At 39.5% G+C, this 11,159-nt stretch overlaps 1 protein-coding gene across 1 annotated transcript in view; it reads right to left on the bottom strand.

The window, feature by feature from the left end:
• Window positions 1–1,151: 1,151 nt before the first annotated feature.
• Window positions 1,152–11,159, bottom strand: part of LOC118326503 (myotubularin-related protein 7-like) — a 15,786-nt gene continuing 5,778 nt past the window's right edge. Inside the window, exons 7-12 of the mRNA XM_035659505.1 lie at window positions 10,347–10,472; window positions 10,163–10,212; window positions 8,395–8,595; window positions 7,399–7,533; window positions 5,978–6,104; window positions 1,152–4,624 (exon numbers count right to left, since the gene is read on the bottom strand). Coding sequence (XP_035515398.1) covers window positions 4,250–4,624; window positions 5,978–6,104; window positions 7,399–7,533; window positions 8,395–8,595; window positions 10,163–10,212; window positions 10,347–10,472 — 1,014 coding nt within the window. The 3' untranslated portion in view covers window positions 1,152–4,249. The remainder of the gene's footprint in view (window positions 4,625–5,977; window positions 6,105–7,398; window positions 7,534–8,394; window positions 8,596–10,162; window positions 10,213–10,346; window positions 10,473–11,159) is intronic.

Raw genomic sequence — 11,159 nt, forward strand, 5'->3', positions numbered from 1 at the left:
TCAAACCATAGTGGAATGGTTATAATCTAGCTCAGTTTTTAGCTGTAATATTCTCATAAGACACCAGTGAGATAGATTTTCTTAAAAACCAGATCTAATGCAAAACATGCTGGCAAGATTTATTTTCTTTTTTAAGACGAAATAAGACTCTTTTACTTTGTGCGATTCCTGTTTGCAGTGTATTCAGGGGATCCATGGACATGACTGCTTAGACTGCTGATTGTTGAATTGCATAGAAATGTGTTGCACTTCCCTCTGAACATGTCTTTATGGATTTCAGTCATTTTAAAACATCAAAACCAGGCTGACAGACGGGTAACCCATTAACATTTGCTGATTTTGAATGTTGTGATAAACTGAAGGATGAAGTGTTCTTTATAGGTTGATTACTTCTTAAGCTAAAACAAACTATTTTAAAAACCTCTTGATCAGCTGTATAATGCATGTGTCACAAAGCTGAAAACGTTTTAAAAGATAGTTGTTCTCAATTGAATTTACTTCGTTTTTTCCACTGAAGCAAAATGATTACATACTGTAAAACAGCTGACGTATGATATAAACACTACCATGATGGTAATATCAAATGGTAGCATATTTTGGAGCTTACATTTATAATGGGTATAAAGTCAACCTAAGAAATTAGTCAATGGAACAAATTGGAACGAAGTCATAATACGTTAACAAACTGCACAGATTGAGTCACTCAAAACACTGAGTTTATTACTTCACGAAGTTGAATTTAGAGTTAGGTTTAACTCATGGTATAAATGAGAATAATATATGTTAGCTTACTGCCTCTATTAAGATATATTGTTAGGATTTAAGTGTAAAAATATGTAGTTAATCCTAAAAAAATAATAACGAACATACTTTTGTTTGACACCTCCCTAACTGATTGGAAATGAAAGCCCGACCGAGTTCTAGCGGCGGGAAATATTATTGGCCGGATATTGGCATTTTCCAACTATCGGTAATCCCCCCCTCCCCCCAGATAGAAGATTATTTGACAGTTTGGCGCTGTCATGAATCAATGAAACAACAGAACATTTAACATTTTCTAACAGTTCTAAAGCCCTGCTGGGATTTGCTATTGGAAGCTGTTTTTCATGTCATGCTGAAGAATATGTCAGACCCAGCATGTTGCAGTACTTTCCCTTTATTGATAGATCATTCACATCAATGGATACGGAACACATACACACCACAGGCTACAGTGAAATGTACAAGTTAAGAGGGAGAGGAGATTCAGTCATTCATCACACACTGGGTGATGTTCTTTACCTTGTCTCTGTGTATCTGCATGTCGGCACGCCAGCCAACGACTGCCGCTGTGGGAGCAGGGATGGGGACACTTTGTTTAATATACCAACAGTGGAAAGAAAAACGTGTCCTCTTTTTTTTTCTTGATTTGTTGGTATGAATGTCAAGTGTATACATGATTTCCAAGACCTTAAAAATTGGGCTACGTGATGATATGCTTAAACAGTTGGTCACCTTCAGTGCACTACTCAGTTACAATGTGTTTGGAATACAGTTTTCTTTAGTCTGTCCCAGAGGTGGGGCCAGGTCATTGTTTTGCAAGTCACAAGTCCTAAACTTTGAGTTTTAAGTCCTAAAGAAATCATAATGCGCTCTTCCGAAATGTAATGCTATATTAACCACAGGAGAGTGAAACTAAATGCTCCTTAGTAGCATTTCTTCCAACGGGTGCTCAGTAATGCAACGATCCTGTCTGATTGGTTCAAACACAGTGGATCTAGGGAATGAAGCATCCGGTTGCTGGAACACACTTTTTAATGTTTGGGGCTGGGGGAAGGTATCAAGTCTTTTCCAGTCAAAAGGCTCCAGTCCAAGCGAAGTCGCGAGTCATTGGTGTTAAAGTCCAAGTCGAGTCTTTTTTGATTTCTTGGTGTTCATCTGGAGACACAGTATGTTCTCACAGTCAGCTTTAAATACACTAACTTACCAATAGGTCAACTCTTAGCTAGCACACAGCCACACACTGTAAATGCTTGTTCAAATACAGAATGCACGTCCACACAGCGATCCCTCTGGACAGCGCAGGTAATTCATCAAAGTGGGAATGTAAAAAGTTACAGATCCCCTAAAAGGACACACACTATAGATTCTGAAGCACACTTCAGTCCAACCTTCCACTTTCTCATCTGAAGGATTCGGTTGGTTTGAGGATTAATACATGAGTGTTGATATCAGGTCCTTACAGAATGTCATACAGCAGACTGGAACATAACAGAAGACTACATGGCTTTGAAATAATATATTGCACACAAAAAGACAAAAGAAAATATTGTATCCCAACATTTGTTGTAAACAGGAATATTTGTGTCCATATTTTCTTCTTGCTGATTCTTGTTCCTGGTAATCTAATCTAATGACCAAACTAGTTCATGAAGCCTCCATCCAGAAATAAATGTGTGACATATTCTCTCACTGTTCTACTTTTATCACAGAAAGCCTCTGGAGGATCCAGTTTTCATTTGAAGCTGATCGTCTTTAAACTCTGAACTAAATCAAAGGGACATTTTGCCACATTTTTTGTGGATGCCCAGTCAGTTTGGTGGTAAACTGAAAAGTCAATTGAAGCAACAAATTCCTGTGTGTGCTATATTGACAGAGAAAGCTGAGTCGTCCTGCTTGCAGAGCCTTGCCACCAGTGCCTACATTTACCAGGATGCATTGCCCGCAAGCTCACTGAGCAAGCTAAGCTGGGTGCTAATCAAAGTGATAGAACGTTGTTTGACTATTTATTTTACATAAGTAGCCATATTGTTACCTTCAAGCTCCAAGCTCAAACAGCCTGTAGTTCTTTATTGACACCAGCTACAGGCTAACCTTACGAGGCAGCTGGAATCGCCAGATCACGCCAGAATCCATCTTGCCAGGCTTCAGTCTATGTGTTTGTGGTCAGTAAAGTGGTACTGGACCAATCAGCATCCTTTGACACCGTTCTTTAAACAAAACAAAAACATCTTTTCCATGGAGAAAAGTCTTCAGTGCTGTTCTTTGCTCTTCTTTCAATGAAGATATACTCGCTAACCTCTATGGGCTTCAGTAATAGTAGTAGGCAGAGTGATATGGTTTTGGAGAAGTCCAGGGCGAGTAAGAAAGGAAGGAAATCATTTAACTTGACTTGAGTGCAACCGAAGACGAGGCTTCAGGGAATAAAAGTGAGCCGATTCAGACGGTCAGCTCTCTGGCCTCCCAGTGTGGAGACTACAAATACAACATTTAACAGTTCCCCTAGCAGCAGCTCTATAGCTCCATTTCTGTTCTCCCATTCAGCTTCAGATGGGATAATGGAGGGCTGATCCAGAGTCCAAACCTTCAAACTCACTGGAAACAACCCACTTTCCTCTACATGAACAAATAAGTTCACATTCAGCGACTCTGAATCAGCTTCTAATTATATTATTATTATTAATAATATATATATATATATATATATATATATATTACTGAGTTCTAGTGCTTCACTAGTGGCCCCTCATACCTAACTTGATCCAGACTGTCAAGGAGATATAATGTTACTGACAGCAGGTCAGTTATTGAGCTCATGTATCTGCTGCTTCCAGTATGTCTTAATGTCTGCTGGCCCTACAAACAAATACCTAAGAGGAAAAACTATTCTGTCATCATAATGCATATTATTTTACACTGAAGAAGGAAGACTGGATGTAAATCAATCATTCAGTAAATCTTCCATCATGTTGTTGACATGATAAACATGGACCCAAGTTAAGGTTTGTCTAGTGCGAGTGTTTGTTCTACTGTCTGTAAAGTGTTTCAGCCAGTTGTTTCCCTCCCCTCATCGAACCTGTGTCCGACATTATTAGGCTACTTTCACGTAATATTTGTCCATCTCACAGTAGTAACAGTGCAATCTTTAAACAAAGTACAAATGACAGTAATTGAGCCCACCTAAACAATATCCACATATAAAAAACTGCAACAAAACATACAAATTAAAAAAATGTCAAATTAAAACACTAAAATGGCGTCTTTCAGTGCCTTTGTCAAGAAGGTGAACTGTTAAACAGCCGGTGAGGTTTCTCTGACTCCCTTTAGACTACGAGAAAACAAGACATAAAATCCAACCGCCTTTCAGTCAGTCACTCGCCATCTTTAACTCTGTCTCGCTCCCTCCAGGTGTTTGAATAAATATCTACTGTAAGAGCGGCCTCTTCCTCTTTCACCTTCCAGCCAGGCTGCAGGGTTCCCTTTTTTTGAGTCAGGCAGTAGCGAAGGCAGCTTCATCTGAGTCCGGGTCCTTTCTGTCGTCCCCGCCACTGGACGAGCGGCTGCTGAGGTCGGCCACGCCCGACTCTAGGTCGCTGCAGGTGGAGAGGTCGTCGGGGTCGTGGCTCTTGAGGTGGGTGTGTGGCCCTAGAGGCAGGATGAGGACGGGGTCCTTGGTTTGAGCCTTCTGATTGGCCGGTTCAGAGGAGAGTGTGTGACCGTTGTCCTGTGCAGGGCTGGTGATTGGGTCTGTGTAAGTGGTGGGCGGGTCCGGCCCGCAGTGTCTCGGCTGCAGGCGGCTAGTCCTCCTCCTCGGAACCTTGATCTGCTCCCACGTGATTGGCTTCCCTGTCAGGGCTGCTATCCTCTGCAGAGACGGGAGGACAGTGAGACACACTTTAGCTCAGGGATTTCACTCATTTACCAGCCATAAACTCTTCACTCACCGTGGCTCTGGAGTGGGTTAGGATAGTGTTTCTCAAATGGGGACACGTGTACCCTTAGGGGTACTCTGGAGTACTGCAGGGGGTATGTGATTTAAAAAACAGCCTATATCATGCATAATTCCTAAAATTATTATATAATACATAAAAATTATTTTATATATTTATTATATTGCTGCTGCCTCCCTGCCACAGACCAAGACAAAGCCCTTCATTGAAGCAAAAGCACATGTTTCTCAACTGTAAGTGTGACTCATCAAAAACACGCAGTTCAATGCAACTACAATGCAGTCTTAGTGATATTGCATGAATTTAGGGATGGATTTTTATTGTGTTTTATTATAAATCAGACACTGATGGTACAGCGCTGTACTGAACCAATTTTACCAAATGTGTTTTGTGCTGGTCAGGGGGTACTTGACTATTTATTTATTTCAAAGGGGGTTATGGAAATGATTAATTAATGAATGAAAAACCTTTAAGAACCACTGGGTTAGGGGGTGGGAACTTTGGATAGATTGGATTAGAGACAGAACTCAACAAGACATTTATTAATATTTTCCCCCACAAACTTGACAGAGGATGTAAGGCTTTGGTTTCAAATGTTCTAACGACGAGCCACAATTATTTACACGCATTTGATAAGTCCTCAGTTCTGGAAAATCTTGCATACTATTACCGTGCGAGTGCCTATATTTAGGAATAAATGTATCAAACTGATAAATATGTAAATAAATCCGGTGGCATCCTATAGTTTTTACTTGCCATAGAAATTAAATAATACATCTTAAGAGCTTGCCATCCAAACGATCTCCCAAATAGGTAAGGTCTTACTGTGACATATTGGATTGTTTTTCCTAAGACTTCTGGAATACTGTCACACTTCAGGAAGGGTTGTATACCCTACCCAGACACTGGCTCACAGTGTGGATAACAGTATGCAGAGGATTCATTCATGCCCTTTTTTTCTGCTCTGTCTACAAACTGACATGTTTTTTCAAAGAAATAAAAATTGAATTTGGAGAATTCCAGTTGGAAACTGGAAAACTTCAATAGTTCAAAATCTTGCAGGATGAGGAAGATTAGGTGCCAAAGGTTCCAACTAACTACTATTTTTTCCATTTTCACCCAGCAGCTCAGGGAGAGATTCTCAGGCTCATTCTGGAGAGATGGATGTGGAATTGGGGTTATAGTGGTGTCATAACAGGGGGTGTCTTTGTGTGTTGTATGCCTTGTCTGGAGCCCGGGTGGTGGTGGGCGGTTCCTCCTGGCGGTACCTCCTGATGATTGGTCAGCTCCTCCTCCAGCTGCTGGGACTCCTCCCTCACGGCGGACAGGAAGTCGGCAGGCGACTGGCGAGGAGGTGTTGATTTCTCCATGTGGTTATAGAGACCCTTCCACATTCTAGAGACAAGGACACAGGGAGAAAGTAAAGGAATGATATTATTGTTGATGTTTTCCTTTTAAAGTCCCCCTCCAGTGGAAAATCTTGTTCCTACAGTGTGATGTTTGAATGATGTATGTACAGAGTGTGATCTGCTGAAAGTGGAAAGTTTATCTGTGCTCATTGAAAATCTGATTTGTGACATCACGAATAGTTAGGTCAGTCCTGGTCCAGTATGCAATTTGTACAGTGTGAAACTAGAAGCCATCAGTGCACAGACACTGAGAATCGACTTTACAGTGAAGTAGGAGACATCTTGTGCCACAAACGTTATACTTCTTTGTGGAAAAAAACAAAGTGATCGTTCCAAGCAGACTATTTGTATATGTCTTAATACATGTCTGGAGGGGATCTGTAATCTGGTTTCCCCCTTTTTTTTTTGTAGATTATGTCAGACAACAAGCAGGGACACTTTCTGATTTGATAAGGAAGAAAGAATAATCAGGACAAATCCAAGCCATTTTAGGCAGTTTAATGCTGTCTGGAGTAATGTTTGACTAAAGGTTCTTACCCTTTTTAAGAAATAATTTTCCAGGACATTTTCAGGTGGTTTTTCTTTAAAATACAGGAAAGAACTTGCTCAAAAACGGTGGTCAGCCAAAGGTATTCATAATTTAAGGGAATTGACTACAGCTTTCCTCTTACTGAACAACAAACAATAATTTGGCCACACAAAATACAATTAAAATTTTATAGGACAACATAGATTATTTCCACAATATTTGATTTTTTTAAATCAATTTCCAGGTGTTTCCATGACTGGAAAACTAGTCTCTAGATTTTCAGGTTTTCCAGGAGGCAGAACCCAGTTCACTGTTTTAACCATATAAAATATATTATTTTAGTAAGGCAATAAATACATATTTAATACTAAATCCAGCAGTATTGGGCGCCCAGTTAGCTCAGTCGGTGGAGCTGGTGACCCATGTACGGAGTTGCTGCAGCGGCCCGGGTTCGAATCTCGAATCGACTGCGGCCTTTGCTTCGTCATCCTCTCTCTCTCTTGCCCCTTACTGTCTATCTTCAGCTGTCACTATCAAATAAAGGCAATAAAAGGCCAAATAAATAATAACTTTAAATCCAGCAGTATTTATTTCGCCTTTTCAATGGTCACATGACATGACTAAAGACAAGATTTTAATTGTAAGAATTGTAAGTAGTTTAATTGAACTACATACAGATGGTACACTTCTGAACCTAGTATAGCTTTTGCTTTCTGTGTCAGAGCACGGTGTGCTTGCTGCAGTGACTCACTTGAAGCAGTAGGGGGTGGTGTTGGGTCTCAGGACGCCCTGAGTCTGGCTCAGCTCGGCATTGTACAGAGGGTTGGTGTACTCGGCTCTGTCCTTCCACAGCTGAGGCCACACAGAATGACTCCGCTCCCGAAGCCTGTGGTCCAACAACACACACATACACGGCAATACGTTTATGTGAATCCATAGCCAGCATAAAACACAGTAAGGGTCAGCAGGTCAGGTTTCCACAGGTTAATACAAGACATTTTTAAGACCATTATGGATGCAGTTCTTTGCCACTGGCAAGAAAAAGTACAAAGGATTTTAAGGAAAATCGGTATTGGTTCCATGTCTGTGTGTATCTTCAATCAAGTAATTTAAACTTTTTAAGACCTGTCAAAATGATATTTAAGACATTTTAAGGGCTGAAAATGAGATTATTGGATTTTAGAGTTAGTGCTGTTGGCTCCTGTTTATCCTATTTGGCCAAAATGAAAAGGACTTCACTCCCTCAAAGCTGCTGGCAGACATCCAGACCCATGTGGCAGAAGTTCATTCAGGACAGGACAACTCGGACACCAAAAGGAATTGATTATATGGATGTTATTGCTCTGCGTCATAAACAAGGTCACAAGGTGCTGTTTTCTGTATGCTTCCTACTTTAACTGCAGTGGAACTGTTATAGAAGTGAGAATGTGATGCCTTTTCAATTTCAATTCAAAATTTTAATTTTTTTCTGTCCTTGACATAGCAAAAAAGAAGCTCTGAGATAAACAATTTTTAACAGTGTCAACGAGTACAGAGTGGCAATAAAACTGACAGAGTTATGTAAATATTTGACTGTGGAAAGTGAATTTTTAAATAGTTATTATAATAAAAAAACACAATAACACAAATAAATAAAATGAAACCTTTATGTACCATTTAGACAGGAAATGAGTAAAAACTATGCTCAACATCTCTGAAAACTTTTGATTTTAAAACCTCTTCAGCCAACCCAGTACGTCAGTCCTACCTCATATCCCTGCGTTCCTTCTGGCAGTTGCCCAGGAAGGTCCCAAAATGACAGGAGTAGACGTGTGTGTGTATGGCGACGAGGAAGCGCTCGTTGAACTCAAAGGCACATGGGAACTGCTCGGACAGCTGCCACACACACTCCAGGAACTGATCGATGACGGGGGACACCTCTTTAGGATCTCCATCCAGGTGAGCGTACCTGCAGGGGCACACACAGCTCCGTAACTTAACTGTCCATAACACTATTCACTCTTCAAAAATAATCAAGTATTGATTTTCTTTGTGTGACCAATTGTTTATTACGCAAAAAAAAAGGAATATTAAGCAATTACAATTCTGTGTGTCTGTTTGACCAAGGGCAGACAGGATGAAGCTACACTTTAGCTGCATTCACACTAAATCCAGATATATGGCACCTTCCTGCAGGGCTGTGCGGACGTGTGGTCGTGTTTGGGCTTTAGAACGTAACCGCTGTGAAACAATCAGAAATTAACATTTTATTTCTCTGATTCACTGCTGTGTTCCCTCTAACTTTGCTTCTCTCTTCATTCATTCTCTATGTAGCTCGACCAAAAGTGCTCTCTCTCTGGTTCACTCAAGCTTTCAAATTTTACTTTCACTAACTTTTAAGGTTGAACAAAGTTAAAGAGTGGTAGCTCTGGTGGTTTAAATACTTTTGTTATTGGCTAAGAAGTTCATTTTTGATATGAAGATGAAAGAAAGTCAAACTTTTGTGGCCTTTTGTTTGTTCGTCAAGCGTATTTAGACGCCGTAACTGCAGATAGACTTTTTAAGGCCTTAAGAGAGGCTTTTATTCCCAATTTAACAGAAAATACAGTTTCCATTCACCAATGAATTCCAGTCCATGGATAAAAGAACCTGCAGTACTCTTAAAACATCGATCTGTGTTCCATTTTTTTAATTTTACTTCACCGTTTTTCCAATCAATGTTACTGTGAATGTACATTAAAAGTCTTTTAATGTGGACATTGATTGGTAAAAATGAAAATGATTACTATACTTGAATTAATAGGTGGATGTAACAGAGCGGCAAAGTGAGGATTATGACATGTTGTTGTACTGATGGAATGAGTGCACTATACTGAATTTATAGTGTGAGAGCTAAAGAAGGCTACAGGTAATTTCACCATCAAATGTGTTATTCTATCTGAACAGCCTTTTATGAGTGTGCAGTATTCTACATTTTGTAAGCAAATTGTTATCTTTTCAGGACATTTGAGTTATATACAGTATGTTGTCTTATTGTGTTAATCTTTTAATAACAATACTTATAAATTATTAAAAAACACATGATTTAATTTAATGTCTCCAATGTAAGTGATAACATTGACAACTACTTTTCTGGTGTAACTGTTCTTATGTTTAGTTGTTATCCTGTGGAGATAATAAAAACTTTTTTTTTTTACTGACCCAAATTAGTTGACCTAGTACTTAAAATGAAAAAATGATGTCACACATTCTTTACACACTCACTTCATCTATACATAGACCAAACTAACTAATAGGGACATCCAATTTCTGTTTACTGCCGGAAACTTATTTTATTGTTACTAAATCATTTTCATATTTCCCCATGTTTTCTGCCTGCCATCATAACATGCACAAATGTTTGACAGAAGATATGTAACTGCAAGGTTCAGCTGTTGGAGAATAATGGCTGGCCCTGTCTTACAAACTAAAATACACTAAATGACTGTCATGATATTGCTCTGCAGACACTGTTGAAGTCAGAGCCGGTTACTGACCTGTGGGAGAACTTGTGTCCAAAGGAAACCCAGTCTTTCTCTATCAGCACCTGGACGAGAGGAGAGGAAGTTGGAGAAATAAGGAGGAGAGAGAGTAGAGAGGAAGATGAGGATCAAATCAGAGAAAAGAGCCGCTGATGTTCTTTGGATAGGAATAAGAGATTGTAAGTATTGTGTGTGTTACCATGAGTCCTTTAATGGTTCTGTAGAACGGGTCCAACAGTATACTGGCAACAGAGCAGGCCTGAGCCGTCCTGTCCCAGCCATCTGAACAGTGAACCAACACACTCACACCTTCATCAGCAACTGCCTGAAGGGAGAGAAAGGGAGAGAGAGGATGTTCATTTCTTTCTAAAGTTAAAAAGAACATGTTGGATGGGATTTTTTCCCCCCTTTGCACTCCTTCTGTCATATTGCAGAAAGTCAGCTTCTTTCTCTCTAGCTATCTCCACTTTGTGCCATGAAGCAATTTTCAAAATTGACTTTATTTGATAATCAATCAAAAATGACCTCCGGAGGAAGACAGGTCTGGACAGATCTCAGCGGATTCTATGGAACATATTGGACTCATGAACTGATAGGAACTTTATACAACGTCATTGGACTCTCTGCATTTTATGGATGTTTTTACACTTTGGCACTGGTCGCACTTAATTGCTTTATTGCTATTGATTAAAAGGTCCAGTGTGTAACATTTAAGAGGATCTATTGTCAGAAATAGAATATAATATTTATAGGTTATGTTTTCATGTATAATCACTTAAAACTATCGTTGTGTTTTTAATTTTCAGATTTTGTAGACTAAACAATGAATAGATAAATAAAAAAGATAAATTAAGCTAATGAAAAGAATCTTTAGTTGCAGCCCTATTATACTTTCATGTGTTCTTACACAGATTATATTATTATAACCCAATCAGACAGTATCAATAATTAAAGTGTGGTTTGTGGTTGCTGTGTGTGTCCATCTTAGTGCCTGCCTCTGTGTGTGTGTGTG

This window comes from Morone saxatilis, unplaced genomic scaffold (assembly GCF_004916995.1).
Source record: "Morone saxatilis isolate NCDOM2014 unplaced genomic scaffold, NCSU_SB_2.0 Contig17, whole genome shotgun sequence".
Lineage (NCBI taxonomy): Eukaryota > Metazoa > Chordata > Actinopteri > Moronidae > Morone > Morone saxatilis.